Source organism: Narcine bancroftii, chromosome 6 (assembly GCF_036971445.1).
Source record: "Narcine bancroftii isolate sNarBan1 chromosome 6, sNarBan1.hap1, whole genome shotgun sequence".
NCBI classification, from domain to species: domain Eukaryota; kingdom Metazoa; phylum Chordata; class Chondrichthyes; order Torpediniformes; family Narcinidae; genus Narcine; species Narcine bancroftii.
The window spans coordinates 9,379,133-9,401,000 of record NC_091474.1 but is presented as its reverse complement, the minus strand read 5'-3'; the positions used below and the strand labels follow the sequence as shown (position 1 = coordinate 9,401,000).

At 38.4% G+C, this 21,868-nt stretch overlaps 1 protein-coding gene across 1 annotated transcript in view; it reads right to left on the bottom strand.

The window, feature by feature from the left end:
- Positions 1-21,868, bottom strand: part of slc2a4rg (SLC2A4 regulator) — a 48,399-nt gene that overhangs the window by 10,455 nt on the left and 16,076 nt on the right. The window contains exons 2-5 of the mRNA XM_069883861.1: positions 19,312-19,421; positions 11,841-12,079; positions 3,411-3,511; positions 593-851 (exon numbers count right to left, since the gene is read on the bottom strand). Coding sequence (XP_069739962.1) covers positions 593-851; positions 3,411-3,511; positions 11,841-12,079; positions 19,312-19,399 — 687 coding nt within the window. The 5' untranslated portion in view covers positions 19,400-19,421. The remainder of the gene's footprint in view (positions 1-592; positions 852-3,410; positions 3,512-11,840; positions 12,080-19,311; positions 19,422-21,868) is intronic.

Here is a 21,868-nt window from a genome sequence, read left to right as displayed (position 1 = left end):
TAATTATGTTCTAAATTTGTTTAAATTAATGCTTTTAAAAATAGACCGGAGTCTGTAAAAGTGATAATGAATGGATACACTTCAAGCCCATCTTGAATTTTACCTATAGGTTTTCAATACCCCGGCCCAGTGAAGGCAAGCAAACCAAAAATTTTCTTTACTACCCAATCTACTTGTGTGGCTACTTTTAAGGATCGGTGTACCTGAACCCCAAATTCCTCTGTACGTCAATGTTTTTATATATTTCCCTTCCTACCCATGTCATTGGTCCAAGTTTTGACTGCTCACCCACCCCTGTCAGAAGGTCTCACAAATATCCTCACCTCTGGCAAAAAAAGGGAGGCAACACATCATCCTGTAGTCCCATTTGGAGCCACAGAAATGGCCATATGTGCACCAATGGAGCCTCCTTCCCCCATTGCTTTACATGTCTGCACCCTTTCCAGCTCACTGAAAATTTGATTGAATAGATCTGACCGTTAACAAAGCCAAACTAAACAAGTAGAATCAACAGCTATGCCAGTTGAACGACACATAGCGAAGATGTGAAAATGTCAACTTTTAGTTACATTCAAATTTTCTAATAATTTACCTGATAAGCATGGTCAGTGCGGACATGATACAAGTTAGTTGGGGCAGAGCGACTCAAAGGTGTCACTAACTTTTCTTCACTCTTTGAAGCTGAATTTGAAGATCTGGAATCCACATTCGGAAAAACTGGTGGCATTGTTGCAGTTGGAGACATTGGTGTTAGACTACTCAAACCATCTGTTAATGAATCCACATCTACATCGATCTCTGAGTAGTAGAAATCTTCTTCGCCATCACAGTGGTCAGAATCACCGTTATGCCTGTAACGAGACACATTCTCTGTCACAAACTCTACAACACACTTTGTCAACTATTGAACACATTCAATTAATGATTTATTATTTTTTGGTGTATAATTACAGCCTTATGGTGCTGCATAAGTTTTGGAAATTAACAGTTGTCAATCCAATTAATTATTGCAGCAAGAGGTTTTGTGTGAACCCACACTTTCTTTTTCCACTACACCTCAAGCCATTCTCCATTATTGCAAGTCCAAATATTTTCTCAATGAACTTGGGTTATCCAAAACACTGTTGTGGTGTCCTGAATTATATTGTATTCACCCTTCTTCCTTAAGCTGTCTGATATACATTGATGGGGCTTGTTCAGAATTGATCAATTCATTTTCATTGCAAATCGGACAACTGGCTCATAGCTGTAATCGGATACTAAATGTGACCGATATTTAATACACATTTGAAATGAAAACTCTGATATTAAAAGATTCATATATAAGAAAGTACCTTTTTAAATTCCAACACTCCAGGATTATCCTTGGACTTTGCCGATTCAATTTAAATACAGAAATACTTAATGTGTGCGCAAGGGGGTTAAATGTACCCAGCAGTTTAGACATTCTCTCTTTTCCCCTCACACCCCCAGCTAATCCTTTTTTGGTCAGTGCTGTGGATGAGGCAAATGACAAGTTGCTGCAATGTCTACTGTTGAATTGATACTCGCCGCATCCATCTCCATTATGTTTTGTTTTATATTCAGGATAATTTATTACAATATTTTTTAAAACAGATCTATGTAACATACTCCTTTCTTTCCTTCAAACATTTTTTCAAAAGGTATTCTGGTTAATCTTCTGGAGCAACAGAACCGAATAACTTACTACGAGTTTGGAGTTCAACTGAATCGCTATTGATTTAGAATTGCACAAAAGACCAGATTATGCAAGAACAGCAAATATCCATACTGAAGGATGACATCAATGTCTAGATGGGGTTTCTGAAGAAATCAGAATACTGTGTCATCATTACTTAAATGATCTTATTATTCCACATTTAAGAAAACCCCCTCAGTTCATAGAATGAATTGCTAAACACTAATCCAAAAAATAAAATTGCAATATTAAAAAAATGAGTTTTAGTTATCTGATGACTGAAATAAAGGATCACACTCCCACTAACAGCTCAAAATGTTACTGGTCCCTACTGCAAGTTTCAATTACACAGAAATTCTTCATTAAAATATCTCACAAGGCATTTATGTTTTTGTTCTAAGTTCAGAAACCATTGGGTAACAGTCTCAAACCATAATTCATTTTAAAATGAATTAATAATTTTAAAGAATCTGGTTAAGAGTCTTTCTAAGTAAAAATAAAACAAAGTTAGCTTAGTGTGTGGAGATAGAAAAATGCTTGAACCTAAAATTTTGGAAGAACAAGCAAGACATCTGGATAGAAATTATTCTACCAGGCAGACAGAGCATGGATTTAGCAAGGTCAATTTCTGTTTGACAATTTATGGATATTCTTTGAGGCTATACCAAACACAGTAGAAAAGGAGGAACAGGTAGATTTGTATAGTTTATTTCCAAAAGGTTTCTGATCAGGTGCTGTGTAAAACCCTAACCCAGAAGATAAAGATACACAGAGTTAAGGGCAGTATGAATATAGGATTGGTAAATCAATGGAAGGTTGATTCATTGAGTTGGGATAATGGGTGTTTTTCTGTTTGGCAATCAGTAATGAGAAAAGTGCTGGATGATGCTGGGCGTGCAACTGTTCACAATATATGTTAATGTATTGGAAGAGAGGACTGAGTGTAGTGCACAGAAGTCTGTTGGTGACACTAAATTAAGTGCAAAAGTAAATTGTGCAGAGGATATAGAGGGTCACCAGATGGAATACAATATTGCTAAATGTGAAGTGATCTACTTTGGAAGGAAAACAGGTCAGATTATTATTTAAATGGTGAAAGATTGCAGCATGCTGTTGTGTAGAGGGTGTATATTGGAGGTTCACCAGGTTGATTCCAAAGATGAGGGGGTTTAGCCTGTGGGGAGGCATCGAGTTACCTGGAACTATGCTTGCTGGAGTTCGGAAGAACACGAGGGGATCTTATTAGAAGCACAAAATCGTAAAAGGGAGAGAAAGGCAGGAAATTTGTTTCTACTGATAGATAAGGAGAACTAGAGGACATAAGATTCAGGGATGGAGATGGGGAGGAACTGATCTGCCCAGAAGAGTAAATCTGAAATTCTCCCCACAAGGAAGGAGTAGAGGCTGCTTCATTAAATGTATTCCTACAGAGTTGAATAAATTTGAGAAGAGGTAGAGAAATTAAGGGTTATGGTGAAAAAGGCAGACAGGTAGAGCTGAGTCCACAGTGAGATCAACTGTGACCTTATTGACCAGCCAGATGCCCGACGCCTGCTCCTACAGTGTTCTCACGTTATAATGATTGAAAATGGGACAGAAAGCATAATACTACAATAATTGTTCAAACATTCATAACAGAAAGGATGAAGTAGCAGTTTAAATGAAACCTTGTTACAGCCTCTTATTTTTAATGCCAATATTTCAAACCTACCCCAAGTGGAGTGTGCGTACGTGTTTCTGTATCCCTGATGACGTACTTAGAACTTTCCCACAATTCTTCCACAAACATTTAAACATGACCTTCATGGAGTTCTGCAGAATGGAACAGATGGAGCCAAATGAACAAAGCATTGATACTAAATCTCAACCAGAACCAGTGGAAAATTTAGCAAGGTGAAACATCAGCCAAGATAAATTATGGTGAAAATAGTTTTTTAGAGACTCAAGTTCAATCAAAAAGACTTCTCACGTTTCCTCCATTTCCCTGTCTTTAGTACTGAAATCTCCTCCCTCCAAGCCATACAGACAATGGAGTCTTCACCTTTCAACCCACTGGCATCCATATTCTGCAGATTATCCATCATTTCTGCCAGCTGCAATGGGATCACACCATATGCCACATCTTGCCCTCGTGCCCCCTTCAACATTTTCTTTTAAACTTAATCGCAGAGACCACGCTTGTAATTCCTCGATCCATTCATCCTTTCCTATCTACCCACCTGCTCCCCAGGAACTTTGCTACTGTTCAGACATGTAACACCTGTCTCTTCACCTCCCTCCTCACCATCATTCATGGGCTTAAACAGCCCTTCCAGCTGAGGCAAAGATTCATATGCATCTCTTCCAAATCCTTCTACTACATTTGTTGCCCTCAAAATGATCTCTACACTGGAGAGAAGAATCATGGACCACATAGAACATCAGCACTCTGTACATAATGGCCATCCTGAGCACTCAGTTACATACATTTTCAGTTTCCCTTTTCATTCCTACACAAGTGTGTCTGTCCTAGGCCTTTTCCATCACCAAAGGAAAAAGCAAACCCGAAGAACACCTATTTCTCCTGGATAGTCTAAAACTGAATGGCATAACAGTATAATTTTCCAACTTCTCGTGACCATTGTCACCTGTACATCCACTCTCTTTCACCTTCTGATCCACATTGGTCCTCCCACCTTCCTTTTTTCCATAACACACTCTAGCTCACCATCACTTTGTTTCCCCCCCCCCCCCCCGCCCCCGCCACCCATCTCACACACATCTTTCTACAGGGTCTCCTATCCTCTCTCTATCTGGTTTAAGCTGTACATCAGCCCTTTCCTATCTAGTTCCACTTATCTTACTTTGAGTCTAGCATTTGTGCCTCCACACAAGCCTCCAATCTCTGTCTCCACCTTTTGCTTTCCCCTCACCCCCTCTTGGCTCCTTCTGCCCTTTATTTATTTCTCTATTTCCACCCATCCTCCTCAGTCTGTCTCCCAACTCTGCTCCTACACTCACCACGGCAACCCCACCTCCCAACTTTGCTCCACCTTGATGTAGGCTCTCAAAAATAAAGCCAACAATCCTTTCCCTCCACAGATGCTGCCTGATAGCGAAACCTCTAGCAGTTCAGATTTTTTTTTGCCTTGAAATCTTACTTTGATGCTATGCTCAGAATTTTCTTTGTGGCATTGTTACTTGCAGAAGTTCAAAATACAGCAAACCCCTACCCCCCACCCCCCCCCACACAGTATTCAGCACTTCTTGGGATTGGTAGATACATTCCAGATAAGTGAATGTGCCAAATGCTTGAGATTGCGGGTTGCGTGATTGGCAAACTAATTGCTAGAGAGGACCAATTTTATTTATTTTCCGCAATTTTTTTTTACCAGTTGCTTGAATTCCGGATAATGGGGATTTTACTGTAGAGTGTTATTTAACATCATCTTTAAGTATTTCAGTGGATTTCCTAGCTGATTTTCATTAATATTTGAGAGGGCAGAGGAGGAAAGTGGCTTTACTGTAGTGGCTTGGAGGCCAGCCAGCATCCTCAAACTGAAAAACTCCTGCAGTATCGTTGATTCAGATTTACGTACAATTGCAGTTGAGACACCAGGTGCTATTTGTATATAGTATTAAGATAGGGGCAATAGAGAAAACCAAAGCCAGTGCTTGATAAAAGGGGAAGGATCTCGCCAGTACAAATCCCTAATCAACCTTGAAATTGGTCTAAACAGGAGGAAAGTTTCACCTTGCTTCACAATCTTTTCTTTGAAATTATCTACTGAATTTCTGATGGCTGTTATTTGTTACAAACAATCTGCTCAAACTTCCACTTGATTGTAGTACCACTCCCGAACTCTACCAAAATTGAGCTTGGGTTATCACTACATCATCAATCTCGCTTCCTCAGCATAATTATTCAATGGATAGCTTTTTAATAAAAATTAAAACTATTTGAATTTACTACACAGAAATGGAAGAGCGCCACCGTGTTAAGAAATAGTGTTAATATTGCCCTCAGAACACAACAGAGAGGGCTTGCCTCAGACCTCCACCCCCTAAAATGATAAAAAGACAAAATGACTTGATCCAATGTGCAAAAGTAGATGACACAATTTTCTTGTTTATTTTCATTGTGTGAGGATGTTGAACGTTAAATGGGTTTGGAGGGGGGTGGGAAGGGGGGAGGGAAGGTAGGGGAGGAAAAAAAGGGAAAAAATGCCACTGTGTATATTTAAGAGGGAAATGTTTGTATGTATTTTGATTGATATGGTTCACAGTGTCAAAAATTTTAAAAAAGGGTGAAAACTCTTCAAATAATTTGAAAACTATTTCTTCAGCCCACATCCAGCTGCAAGTATTTGAAAAGGATATTTTAAATCTATGCCTTGGACAACCCCCACAATTTGTCCATGCCAAAATTATGCAAAAAGAAATGTCAGTTTATACTACTCCATTTGCCAATGTTCTCCAATCAAAGTTAAAACAAGAGATTCGCAAAGCACATGGCTCTCTAGATTTTTGTAAACGGCTGGGGCTCTGCTGGCAAAGGCCATGAGAAAAATGGACATGATGAAAAATGTATTCTTAAGAAATTAAGTTCTATTTTACTCATGCAAAGAAAAAGAGCATTACACCACACTTTACTTAACTTGCACCCAAAAACAATGCATCACCATATATTATACAAAGTAGAAAGTCAAGGTGGACACAGCTTCTGTCCAAAGCAACTACCTTTGCTCAAATATCCTTCTCTTTAACTTCAGTCCTTACACATTTTAGTTTTTATCCTTTAAGAAATTCATGTTTAAAATTCTTGATCTGTAATGTTTTAACCTCACCATGTAAAAACAAGCTGAATATATCCTTAAAAAAATGGCAATGACATGCATTTAGACCTTCCCAGCTAATTAATATACTGGAAAGAGCAATAGAAGTCTCCTCCCTCTGTTAACAAAATAGTTGTAAGGGAATATGAAAAGCAACAAAAAAAAACTAAGCAACAAAAAAAAAAGCTTGTTCTCTTTTGTGGTTGCTGCAGAGACCAATTGCTGAAGCAATTCCAGAATACCAACCTTCAAATTAAACATTCAGAGAAGACCAAAACATTAAAAAAATTATTAAAGTATACATATGGAGATAATTCAAACTTATCATAAAAACTTTATCAAAGGGAGTTACTTTACATATTTTTCAAAGATAAACTGTGCCATGAATTGCACTGGCAGTTGCTTAATAAAATGAAGCAGAAATTCCAGTCACATTTTTCCAGCCACTACAGAATCCTGTACAGATTTTGGAAATGAAAAACATTTATGCAAGAAGAAAAGTGTGAAATTTTACAAATTTGCATTTCAATTTCTCCAAAATAATTTACATTTTAATCGAATAACTTTTCTCAAATATCTTGTGAAGAAAAAAAAACTTATTTAAATTTCATTTTTAAGAATACATTCAATGAAATCTTTCCATTTTATTAAAAAAAATGGAAACTGTGCTTCGGGTACATTCAAAGCAAAATACAAAGGGTGGGCATGAGAGAAAGTTCTGGCATCACCCTAGTGTAAAAATGCAACAAAATTTGGTTGGTAATGTGTTAAAATATAGAAATGCTGGAGGAACTCAACAGGTCTTGCAGTGTCAAGGGGTTGAAAAAGGGCTCAGGTAGTGTATCCTTACCTCTCTGATGATGCTGTGAGACCAGCTGAGTTCCTCCAACATTTAATTTTTTGCTGCAATCACAGCATCTACAGACTTTAGTGTTTCACTCTGGTTGGCAACTTACTACAAATTCAATGGAGCTGAAGTTACACTTTCAATATGCTTTTGAGAAAGAGGCAGTTTTTCCATATGGTGAAATGATTTCCAGTAGGAGGTATTTCTGGAACATATTGAAAACGAACCAAAAATATCACCACGTATGGTGCCAAGAAGGAACAGTCCACAGCTGACAGTACATCCCAAACTCAAGTCTTCTTAGCATTATTTTTATAACTAAGTATTACAGGTTATGGATAGTTATTTTTATTTACATTAAACAATTCTTATCACTTTTTTAAGCTTGCTAAATTACTTCATATTTTTGTGAAATTTTGTTTCAATGAAGCTTTTTAGTACAAAACCTATTAGGTTTCTGAATGTATACCACCTTTATGAAATGGTGAAACCACATGTACTAAAGTTTAAAAAAAACAAATAGCATTTTTGAAATGATCAAATAATATATTTTTTTAAATTAGCTAAAATAACATTTTTAAAACTTGACAACAATTTTGCAGTAAAGCAGTGATACAATGTGCAATAATGGATTTTCACAATTAAAGCTCTTAATACAAGACTTGTGCCATATAGTCAAATTACCCTTTATGGGGGCATAAAAGATGACTCTGTACAAGACTGCCCCAGAATTTCCATTTAAAGTGTAGTGCTACGTCTCAAACCAGAAACAACAGAAGACAATTCAAAAAGGTGTTAATGATTATTAACAATATGTCAGAACACTATTAACCCCACTATAACTATCTATAGCAAATATAAAGATGATATAGTTGTAGACAGTGTATATGTGAAAAACCCAGATCATTACAGTCTGTGCCCTAAGAATGTGTCTGAAGAAGAGGAAGTGGCCCTTTGAATTATCATTCAGGTGGCTGTGCTAAAAGTACAGCGCTGGGCACCTGAAGGGAGAGCTGAGCGCACTCCGGCTCCTGTCCCTTGGGCTGTCAGATTTGGGATGGTTGGCTGTCAGAGCTGGGACAGCCAGCGCAGGCTATCAGCGCTGCACCTATCCTTAACTAGTTACTGGTACTGGCCAATTCTAGAGAAGCATGGAGCAGACATGGTCCATGACCAGCATCAAAACTTGCAGTGTCTTATTTAGTAGCTCAAAACCTACTGTTATGGACCATGGACTGACCTTTGGACTGTCATTATTGGGCTGTGGGCGGGACGTCCCCGCGCTGACAGCTTGCCCCGCAGTGTGGGGACTGATATCGGGCTGTGGGGAGAGCGGGGCAGCGGGGAGAGCGGGGCAGCGGGATCAGTGAGGGGACGTCCCACGCTGATAGCCCACGCCAGCCGCCCCACAGTGTGGGGACTGATATCAGGCTGTGAATGGGACGTCCCCGTGCTCTCAACCCGCACCAGCCGCCCCAGTGTGGGGACTGATATTGGGCTGTGGGAGAGACGTCCCCATGCTGACAGCCCACGCCAGCTGCCCCTGCCCTGATGTCCTGTGCTGGGGGGGGGGGGGGAAGGGCAGCTGGGAGAAGAGCCGTCAGGCGCTCTCCAGCTGACTGTCATCCCAAAAGCAGCCGCTTTCAGGCGGCTGCATTCAGATGGCTGGGGAGGTCACTGTGGTGTGACGATTATCCCTCTCGGAGGAGGGTTACAAAATTCGTCTCGCAGGTGCCTCCTGCGCATTCACGTGGCCTCCCGACAGCTGCACATTGCCAAAATATGCAGCTTTACAAGCGGGGCAGTTGGCCACCTGAAAGTGCCTAATCACTCATCTCTGAACCTCTGCTGTTGTAATTTGAATTTGTTGTTTGATTTTCTTTTGTTCCAGATTATTGCTTTGGTGGCTGCCTCCCGCAGCTGGTTGAGTTAATTCAGTTCCTGGGTCTCAAGGTTGAGACTTTTAAGCTGCTATTAACACAAGCTGATTACCAGGTGTAGCTCGCTCATTTTCTCTCTCACTTGGCTCGCTGTCACCAACATCTTGACCAGAATAGCTGCTTCCATTAGTGTTGACCAGGGCTAGGGAGCGGATTTTATACTTGGCATACAAGACAACCCCTGATTTGGAGGTGACAATTTTAAATTTTGGCATCGTCCTATATGCTGGCATATATGGTATCTTCTTATTTTGGTTATTCACATGAAGATATTTCCTGAACTCTGCCGACTGCAAATACAGCTTATGTAGGAATAACCTTTTAACACCGTACACAAAAACAAAGTCCCCATACAATTTTCAGGTAATATCTTATCTGTGAAACAATATTTACTCCAATTTGCCTTACCCCAAACTAACCCACAAACAGCTCTTAAACCCCCATCAACTCTTCTACCCCTTAGACACCTCCTGCTGTAAATGCAGTAAGTGCAAAAAATGTCCCCCCTCACTTTCATCCATGGCCACAAACAGACCCTCCTGATGAGGCAGAGCTTTACATTCACAATGCCCAACCTAATCTACTGAATTCAGTGTACTGTGTTACCTCCTCTACATTGGCGAGACCCAATGTAGACTGGGTGACTGCTTCGCTGAGCAACTACACTCTGTTTATAGATTGAAGCATGATCTTCCTATAACCAACCATCTCAACTCCCCCAACCATTCATACACACATGTCCTTGGCTTCATCCATCAACAGTTTGAGGCCAAACAAACTTGAAGAAAAACATAATATTCCCTCCTGGACACTTTAAACCTAATGGTATGAATGTTGATTTTTCCTAATTGCAGGTACCCAGTTCCACCATTTCCATCTCTTTTTTATCTGCATTTATTTTATTCCCATCAAAACCTCTTGCCCCATGGTATTTCCCTCTCTACCTCTCACATTTTCTGTCTGATAACTCATCACCTTTTTAAAAAACACAGCAGATGTTCGAAGCATTTCATAATGGTGGAGGTCAGTGCCAGAGGGCAGTAGTCATTGAGGCCTGTTATTGATGCCCTCTTGGGTGTTGGGATGATGGAGGCTGTCTTAAAGAACAATCTATATTCCAATACTTTTGATGTTTTCTTCTACCCTAGTTCTGCAATTTTCCTAGCATCACATTTCTGTTTGGATACCCTAGTTATGTATCCCCATTCATTTCTCAGCAGCAGGCCAACATAATTCTTATGATAGAAGAATACATTTCATCTTGCTTTGTTACCTATTTATAACCTCCTCTTCGACCCCATAATCTTCCACCACTATATATTTTTTCCCCCTAAACTAATCCCTCCCTCAAAGGGCGTTAGGATGTTTTACATTTCAGGTTCTAAAGCACTAAACAATTGTGATCTGAAACTAGAAGACAGACATGACACATAGCCATCTTCCCAAGTGTTTGCACACTGCACCAATAAAAATAATCTTTGAAGGACAAAGTGTGTGAAGAAACTCAGGCAGTTGCACTTCCTCTTGATCCAAATAGAAATATCCTCAACTGAGGTAGCAAGTTTGGTCAGGGGAAAGGGAAATCCAATTCAGCAGTTTTCGAGCCAAATACTACATTTATCCAGGCTTGTGAAACAATTCCCAATCTACTGCAGGCACTCAGTGGGTAAAGCAGCATCAGTGCGAGAAAAAAAAGAATGGTTAATGTTTTAAACCAAATCCTTTTATCAGGACTGAAAATTAGTACAAAACCAGTGAAGAGAGGGCAGGGTGGGATGGGTGAGGGAGATCCCCCACACGGGTTGGGGCAACAAGGCAGAGGTGAAATATGACAGACAGAGGCAAGGGTTGGTAGATGTTAGACAAAAGAAGAGAGGCAAGAAAAGGGTCAGGTGGAGGAAGAGGAGTCATTCATGGTTGAGTGGATGATTAGAAGACAAAGCTTGCCAGTGCAGGAATATAAGTAGTGAGATTTAGAACTGTGGTATAAAATTGGATCTGATGATGGGAGAGAGTGGAAGAACCTAGTGGGGAGACAGGGGTGGAGGGGTAAAGAATCAAAGAGGAAAGGGGATGGGATGAGGTGGGATGCTGGGTAGGGCGATTAAAAAAAAGGGGGGATGGGGAGAAAGAAAGTACAGAAGGGGTGCTGAAGGAGAAGGGAGGATCTTTACCTGAAATTATAAAGTTCTATGTTCATACGATTAAGCTGTAGACTACCAAGACAAAATACAAGGATTTTGCCCCCTCTAGTTTGGTTAAGGCCTCACTCTCGCGGTGAGCCTGAGGAAGACACAGAGTGGGAACAGGAAGAAAGATAAAATGGCACGCTCTCTTGAAAACTCATCTTTGACAGTGAAAAAAATGAGAGCTCAAAATAAAACTGCTATTTTCATATCAAGTTAATTAAACAAATTGAACAGTGTTGAGTCAGTCAGAGAAAAGCTAAAACAGTAAATTAGACAATTAAGTAGCTTTGAAGTAGGTCCAAGATACAAACACTACATAAATTAAGTTCAGGAATAAAAATTAAACCAAACCTTTCTTTTCCTTGGAGTAGGTTCCTCAAACAGGAAGTGAGATGCCTCTGGTTCATCAATGCCATCATCTGATTGTCCAGACAATGGGAAAGGTTTGGAGACATCACCTGGCAGTGGTGGCGATGGGGTAGACGGATTGGAGTGGTCACTTGGAATGTCCCAACTCCAATTACCACTAGTAGTGCTGCTGTCACAGCTGACAGACAAAGTGGGCCCCTCTTTTGATACTTTACAGTTATCTGGAAAGGAAACAAAGAGGTTTTTTTTTGCAAATTAATAAAATAGTTTTATTTTCTTCCAGTAGGATGAAAATTAAAATGAGCTTTAAGAGCTGATGAGATGGACAAAAACTATCTGGTTCCAGAGTTCTACGTAGCAGGGTTTTCAGGGCTATGCTGAAAAATAAAAACCAAAACAAAAGCTCCTTGAAGCTTTCCCACCCCAGTGGGAATTTGAAGAAACAGTTGCAGTGTATGGAATGCCTGCCAAGCGGTAATGCCATATAATAGGCCAGAGAGCTATGGGGAGTTTTCAGGACCACTACCTTCTTAAAAGGTCTATCCAAGGAATGTGCAATCTGCTCAGGTCATTTGTTAGAATAGCTGAAAGCAATGGGCATGATTACCAAATCAAACTAATTATTTCCAAGGAACAAAAAATCTCCCAATGAATTCAAAATCTGATTGATTTTGTCCAATGGGGCAAAAAGTTGACTAGACTGAATGACTTTTTGAAGTTTCTTTTTGTTATAGGAACATAAGGCATTAACCACCTTTGAAGTATAGAAATGGAGTGGAAACAAGTCATCATTGACTCAAGAAACTACTTCAGATGAAAATATGCTGTGAATTTAGGTTTACACCGACACACAATCATGGACTATCCTAATGGTCTGATACAATACTTTTTTTTAAAAATTTTTTTTATTTTTCACACTATGAACCATACTGACCAAAATACACACAAACATCTCCCTCTTGAATATACAGTGTCATTTTCTCCCCTTTTCCCCCTCCCTTCCCTCCCTCCTTCACCCCCTCTCTCCACCCACTCAACGTTCAACATATAGGATACATTAAACCCATTAAACAATGTCATCACACAATGAAAATAAACAAGAAATTTGTGTATTTTACTTTTACATACTGGGTCAGTTCATTTCGTCTTCTCCTTCTGTCATTTTAGGTGGTGGAGGTCCGCGGTAGGACTTCTCCATTGTGTTTCATGTACGGTTCCCAAATTTTGTTCGAATACTGTGATGTTATTTCTTAAATTATATGTTATTTTTTTTCCAATGGAATACATTTATTCATTTCTATGTACCATTGTTGTATTCTCAGGTTATCTTCTAATTTCCAGGTTGACATAATACATTTTTTTTGCTACAGCTAAGGCTATCATAATAAATCTTTTTTGTGCTCCATCCAAACAAGTCCAAGTTCTTTACTTATCTTCTTTCTTTGGCTTGGCTTCGCGGACGAAGATTTATGGAGGGGTATGTCCACGTCTGCTGCAGGCTCGTTAGTGACTGACAAGTCCGATGCGGGACAGGCAGGCACGGTTGCAGCGGTTGCAAGGGAAAATTTGTTGGTTGGGGTTGGGTGTTGGGTTTTTCCTCCTTTGTCTTTTGTCAGTGAGGTGGGCTCTGCGGTCTTCTTCAAAGGAGCTTGCAGCCCGCCGAACTGTGAGGCGCCAAGATGAACGGTTGGAGGCGAGATCAGCCCACTGGCGATGGTCAATGTGGCAGGCACCAAGAAATTTCTTTAAGCAGTCCTTGTACCTCTTCTTTGGTTCACCTCTGTCTTGGTGGCCAGTGGAGAGCTCACCATATAACACGATCTTGGGAAGGCGATGGTCCTCCATTCTGGAGACGTGAGCCACCCAGTGCAGTTGGGTCTTCAGCAGCGTGGATTCGATACTTGCGGAGTACTTCGATGTTGGTGATGAAGTCATTCCAATGAATGTTGAGGATGGAGCGGAGACAGCGCTGATGGAAGCATTCAAGGAGCTGTAGGTGACGCCAGTAGAGGACCCTTATATTACTTATATTATATTCTTATATTACTTAGAAGAAAGATCTCTGGATTTTTTGGTATGTGGCTTTTTGTGATTTTATTTAATACCTGATTTAGATCTTCCCAAAATTTTTCCACTTTCTCACATGCCCAAATTGCATGTACTGTTGTTCCCGTTTCCTTCTTACAGCGAAAACATCTGTCTGATACTGTTGGGTCCCATTTATTTAACTTTTGGGGCGTGGTGTATCGCCTGTGTAACCAATTATATTGTATCATGCGTAACCTCGTGTTTATTGTATTTCTCAAAGATCCGGAGCATAGCTTTTCCCATGCTTCATTTTTTATCTTTATGTTTAGATCTTGTTCGGGTTTACAGCTTGTTTCCTCGTTCTCTTTCTCTTACAGTTTGATGTACATGTTTGTTATAAATCTTTTAATTATCATTGTGTCTGTAATCATATATTCAAAATTATTTCCTTCTGGTAACCTCAGCCTACTTCCCAATTTCTCCTTCAAGTAGGTTTTCAGTTGAAAACTACAAACACTACAAACATATAAGGTGGAGAAAAACATAATGAAGACAATACTAGTGTGGCAGCGTAAGAGAGAACAAACTAAAAGAACGGTATTGGCATCAAGGAAAAAGGACAAACAAATTACATATAACCCAACGGAGATCAACAAAAACTTCAGGGAATTCTATGAGCAACTATATCAAACTGAAAACTAAGGGAAAGAAGCCAAAATAGATGAATTTCTAACTAAAATTGAACTACCGAAATTGCAAACAGAGGAACAAAATAAATTAATAAAATTATTTGAAATAGAGCAAATACAGGATATATTAAAAAAACTACCGAACAATAAAACGCCGGGAGAGGATGGAACTCCCAATAGAATTCTATAAAACATTTAATGACTTATTAATTCCTCCTCTCCTGGAAGTAATGAACCAGATTGAAAAAACACAAAACATACCAGATTCATGCAAAACAGCAATAATTACAATGATACCAAAGATGGGGAAAGATCCACCAACACCAGCATCGTATAGACCAATATCTCTACTTAACACAGATTATAAGATAGTAGCTAAACTATTAGCAAACAGATTGGCCGACTGTGTACCAAAAATAGCAAAACTAGATCAAACTGGATTTATTAAAAAAAGATGAACAACAGACAATATCTGTAAATTTATTAACATAATCCATACAGTACAAGGAAACAAAACTCCAACAGTGGCAGTTACTTTAGACGCAGAGAAAGCCTTTGACGGAGTAGAATGGAATTATTTATTCAAAGTACTACAAAAATTCAACCTACCAGAGAAATATATTGATTGGATTAAAGCATTATATAAGGGACCATTGGCAAAAGTGACAGTAAATGGATATATATCAAACCAATTTAAATTAAGCAGATCAACAAGGCAGGGATATCCACTATCTCCCTCACTGTTCGCGTTAACTATAGAACCACTAGCAGAACTGATAAGAACAGAAAATAAAATAAGAGGGATAAAAATAAAAGAGAAGGAATATAAAATCAGTCTATTTGCAGATGGCATCATAGTATACTTAACAGAACCAGAAATATCAATAAAAGAATTACATAAGAAATTGAAGGAATATGGAGAAGTATCGGGGTACAAGATCAACGCAAATAAAAGTGAAGCAATGCCAATGAATAATGCGGATTTCACAAAGTTTAAGAAAGAATCACCATTTAGATGGCAAACACAAGCAATGCGATACCTAGGTATACAACTAGATAATAATCTAGGCGATCTATACAAACTAAATTATCAGCCATTAATGAAAAAATTACAAGACGACTTAGAGCACTGGAAAGTCTTACCACTAACACTGATAGGAAGGATAAACTGTATTAAAATGAACATCTTCCCAAGGATACAATACCTATTTCAATCATCACCAATTCACCTAACAGAGAAATTCTTCAAGGAGCTAAAGAAAATAATAAGGAAATTCTTATGGAAAGGGGGGAAACCGAGGATAGCACTAGATAAATTAACAGAATGGTACAAACAAGGAGGCTTACAACTACCAAACTTTAAAAATTATTATAGAGCCGCACAATTAAGATACCTATCGGATTTTTATCAAACAAGGGAAAAACCAGATTGGACCAGATTAAAACTAGATAAAATAGGGGAGAAGATACCTGAACATATACTATATAAATGGGATGAAAAATTGGTACAACGTAGGAATTCACTGGTATTGCATCATCTGCTCAACATTTGGAAGAAGATTCACGTAGAAAGGAATAAAACAAATTATCAACTAATCCCTTTCACAATAGATAACCTTTCCTTTAGAGAATGGGAGAGAAAAGGGATCAAAAGAATAGAAAATTGTTTTTCGGGAAATAAATTATTATCTTTTGAACAAATGAAGGACAAATATAATATAACTCACGATACAAGGTTTGCATACCACCAACTGAAAACCTACTTGAAGGACAAATTGAGAAACAGTCTGAGGTTACCAGAAGGAAGCAATTTTGAATATGTGATTACAGACACAATGATAATTAAAAAATTTATAACAAACATGTACATCAAACTGCAAGAAAAGGAGAACGAGCTGTAAACCTAAACAAAAATGGGAACACGATCTAAACATAAAGATAAAGAATGAAACATGGGAAAAGCTATGCTCCGGAACTATGAGAAATACAATACACACGAGGTTACGCATGATGCAATATAATTGGTTTCACAGGCTATACATCAACCCCAAAAGTTAAATAAATGGGACCCAACAGTATCAGACAGATGTTTTCACTGTAAGAAGGAAACAGGAACAACAATATGTGCAATCTGGGCATGTGAGAAAGTGGAAAAATTTTGGGAAGATCTAAACCAAGTATTAATTAAAAATCACAAAAAGCAACATACCAAAAAACCCAGAGATCTTTCTTCTAAGTAATACAAGAAATAAAGAACTTGGACTCGATTTGGATGGAGCACAAAAAAGATTTATTATGATAGCCCTAGCTGTAGCAAAAAAATGTATTATGTCAACCTGGAAATTAGAAGACAACCTGAGAATACAGCAATGGTACATAGAAATAAATAAATGTATTCCATTGGAAAAAAATAACATATAATTTAAGAAATAACATCACAATATTCGAACAAATATGGGAACCGTACATGAAACACAATAGAGAAATCCTACCACGGACCTCCACCACCTAAAATGACAGAAGGAGAAGACAACGAAATGAACTGACCCAGTATGTAAAAGTAAAAGATACAAAAATTTCTTGTTTATTTTTATTAAGTGATGACATTTTTTAAACAGGTTTAATGTATCGTATAGATTGAACTTTGAATAAATGGAGGGAGGGAGGGAAGGGAGGGGGGAGAAAGGGGAGAAAATGACACTATATATTCAAGAGAAAAATGTCTGTATGTATTTTGGTCAGTATGGTTCATAGTGTGAAAAATAAAAAATTTTTTTAAAAAGTAGGTTTTCAGTTGGTGGTATGCAAATATTGTAGCATGAGTTATACCATATTTGCACTTCATTTGTTCAAAAGATTAATATTTTATTTCCCGAAAAACAATTTTCTATTCTTTTGATCCCCTTTCTCTCCCATTCTCTAAAGGAAAGATTGTCTGATACAATACTTGTTGCAGAACGACTGAAACAAACTATTAACATTCCCCTACAGGAGGAATCCAGTACCACATTGCAGAATTAAAACAGTTAACGAGATTGATCAGTTCAATGTGAACCAAAGAGAGGAATATTTTCTGAACAATGTTGCCTTGCATCAATACCAGTTATCTGAAATTATTCTGAAATATTTACTTCTACATAATAATTACTTGAGACTGTTAACATCCTAACCTTAAAATAAAAGAATTTAGTACACATTCAACTGTTCAAGTTTGGTTGGACAATACATCCAAATGTACTTCACACCATTCCTATTCCACGAATTAAACCTAGATACTTACAGTGAAGTTAGATAACCCCAAAGATGCAATGTTATTATATACTTGGTCAAATAAACAAATGCTCTTTGAAATATTATTTCTGCTATCTGTACAACTATGTTCAAATGCTGTTCAATTCAGCAATTTCTCATCAGTCATTTACCAAGAATCTTCATAAAATCAAAACATATTGGACACCACTGTAAGCTTCACATCTCATTTTACAGCTTGAGCACATTGCCAGTCTTTCAAGCTCAGCCAAGAGATGGTGTGACACTCGCCAATTCACTTTTCTCCAGAGAGATCAAGTCACACAGAATGGAAACAGACCATTCAGCCCACCATATCCATGGCTGATCAGTGGAGATTCATCCAGATTAATCACATCTTTCAACACTTGGCCCATAGCTTCCTATGGTGTGGTAATTTTAGTGCTTGCCTACGTCCATCACTCATCCAAGCAGCACTTTCAAGGCATTCACCATTCTCTGGGTGAAAAAAAAACCATTTGATCTCTCTAAATTTCTTCTTACCCAAAATTTATGTCTTAATTCCACTTCTGAATAAGGGAAAAGGTTTCCATCCAGTCAACCTATCCATTTACCTATCTATCCTCAATTTTACATACCTGGTACCTCTTAATCTCCATTCCCAGGAAACAGATCTAGCCTTTTCAGTCTCTCCGCATAACTGAAACTCCCTGTCCTAGGCAAATTCCTGGTGAATCTGCTCTGCATTCCTCTCCAGCACCTTTATATCTTTCCTATAATGGGATGACCACAAATGCATGCAGTACTCCAACCAAGAACTGATTGACCAATGTTTGAAAAAAATTAGAGCATTTACATTTCTTGCAGAACAAAGTGGCAAGACACAGAAGCAGCAATAACTAAAGGGCAACAAGCAAATCTGTACTGACCTAATCTCCATAAAGTTGATGGTACTACCATTATTGAGATGGCCATTGTCAATGTGGTAGCCATGCAATGGGTCTCAATGAATAAAAAATTGACAGCATACCTAAACTAATCTCCATTTTCATATCCTATTGACGCTTGCCCCATGCATTTCTGAATTGGCAATGGCAGATGGGGCATGTACATTTAATTCCCTCCAGATCTTCTTTATTTGAGATACCAAAGGAAAATGACTCGGACAGCCTATAAACTGCAGGAAAATAGTGATGTAACCTCAACCACACTCAAATACACAATTTAAAATGTTTTGTGTATCAGGAATCCTGTATTTCTCTATGATCAAGAATAATGGAAGAGTCTGACACTAATTTAGTGCATAGTTTTGAGGATATGCAAATCACACATGGGGATAATTCCATCTACACACACCTAGTGGCCAACATCAAATTGCTGTGCAAACATCAGCCATTTTATTTTCAAATCAATTCCAACCCTAATTCCAACATGATTAGAAGAACTGACAGAGAGAGCATAAAGATTGTCTCAGTTTGAAAACCTACCCAACATGTGTGTTCCTGAGGTTGGACTGCGGACCAGTGGACTGGTGGAGAGACTAGTCAAAACTGTAGCTGCCATAACTTCATCCATGTCAGCTTCTTCTGAAGGCTTCCTGAAAGAACATGATTATATTAGTAATTTAAAAACTCTGGATATGTCAACAATTTATTGTTACTTTTATATTCAGATGTAATGTGGGGCGGCATGATTAATGCCAGTGATTGGCACCGGGCTTCGAATCCCACACTGTCTGAAAGTTGTTCTCCCTATATCTTTGTGGGTTTTCCCTGGTCGCTCTGGTTCAAAACATACTGGAGGTGTAGGCTAAATGGGTCTAAATTGGGCAGCATGGACTCGTGGGCCGAAATGGCTTGTTGCCATGCTGCAAGTCTCAATTTTTAAAAAAAAAATCTACTGGGACAGCTTGCGGAAAAAACCCATTTTGAAGACAGGCTGTGAGTTCTTAGTTCAGCCTGGTCAAAGCCCTTGAGGTCCATACAAGAAGAGAGGGCTGGCTGCATAATGTTTTACTTGAAATAAGGGAAACAAAAAGGAACTCTGTGGTGACCTGAAAGAAAGGTTATCATCTGGAAAACCCTGATGGGGCAAGTTTCTTTTGCAAGACACTGAAATGGCTGATCTAAAGGAATCAGTTGTGGGTGTCCAACGAGCAACAAATCTCTTTCTGAAAACTGACAAGAACCTTCCTGAGCGATAACTATTTACTTTTCAAGCACCAAAGCCTGGTGAAATTCATAAATGTTAAATTCTGTGCATAGTATAAGAATTGCCTGATACTGGTGCACTTGGAGGAATGAGAAGTGAGTTTGGTCTGTCAATCAAAGAACTTTTCTGAACTTACACACATATTACAAACAAGTGCGCTTAGAATTAGAAGGGGGTTAAGTTAATAGTAATAAGTTAATAGTAATAAGCCACAAACGAGCCTGCAGCTGACGTGGACTTTTTACCCCCTCCATAAATCTTCGTCCGCGAAGCCAAGCCAAAGAAGAATAAGTTAAAGTGTGATCCTGTTTTCATGGTTAAAGATAATTAAAAGTAACTTTTGTTTAAGTAACCACTTGTCTTGGTAAATTTCTATTGCTGCTGGGTTTTGGGGCCCTCTGGACTCATAACATTACTCATTGTTTAAAATGCATCTCATCCAAAACATCTTCCACAAATAAAAAAAAAAACCATATCTGTCAAACTAAGCTGGACTTTTCTATATTCCTTGACAATAAACGCAATATTCCCAATGCTTAATCATTGAATATCACTTGGTGCATTTATGCCAAAGCTTTTAATAACTATAGGTGAGGTCTGGATGCAGATTCACACTACACAGAAAACACTGAACACTTGCACTTCTTCAAGCTTTCTGTGCAACATTCTGTTAATATTAGGGCATAGCTATCAATGCAGAGAACGTTAACTGGTTTTCTGCAACCTGTGTGAATGTTCCTACAACTTTTTCTCTAGCCTACTAATATCTGCACATACAGCAATAAAAATTCAATTTCAAGGCAGTGGATAAACGAGAAATTCCATCCATTTCACCTGAAATTTTATCTAAACCTTTGGATTACTTGTTCATTTGGATCTCAACAAGGCAAACTGTTATACATTTGCCCTAACACACACTACTTTACAGGAACAGGAATAATTATATCCTAGAATTCATGGATAATATGCTAGCCTCGGCGATGAAAACTAATGCTGGTGAGGCTTAATAGCCAGCAAAAGTAACCTCAATAGACTGTTGATGAACTCTTGTTTTCTAAGTTTTATATAGATTACACAAGCAAAGCCTGTGAGAAAATATCTTGACTGAGAGGACAACTTATCATCTTCACACTTGGAATTGCTGCTTGATTGAAAAAGAATGATTGGGTGCCAATTTTCAGGGTAAACATTTTGCAAACACAGATTGTAGATCCTGGCTTTGCCAAGTACTTTTTAAGAAGAACAAAGGTTGGAATGCGATACATTAGTTGGAAAGGATTCAAAAAGGTTAAATTTGAGAATGAACAGCAGGAAATTGCAATTGATTTAAGATGAGAGGGGCAAGTTAAAATGGAACCCAAGATCGATGGGCCTATGGTTCAAGCTGCGCCAGATGAATGGTAGAGGTGGGTACAAAGGCAACATTTAAAAGACTTAGGCAGGTACATGGTTAGGACAGGTTTAAAAGGACATGGGTCAAACACAGTTAAAACAGACCCATTCAGGCAGTTTGGCTAAGTGTGAATGAGTTGTGCTGATGAGCAATTTCTGTGTCGAACAACTGACACTATAAAAGAAAAACTGAAGATCACAAATATGGTTTAATTTTTTTAATTTAAAAATGTTTGTCAAGAAATTAGCATCTCAAATATTTCATGTATTACACCTCACCAGCATCAATTGAGAGATGCATAAAAGATGGGCTAAGTTTAACTCAAAATTTATTAACAATTTTCAGTAATAGAATTAACTCAATAAAACTTAACACCCAAACATAAGCCTTTCTGGAAACTATATATTAATAGCAGATATTCGTAACATTTATGTGGAGAA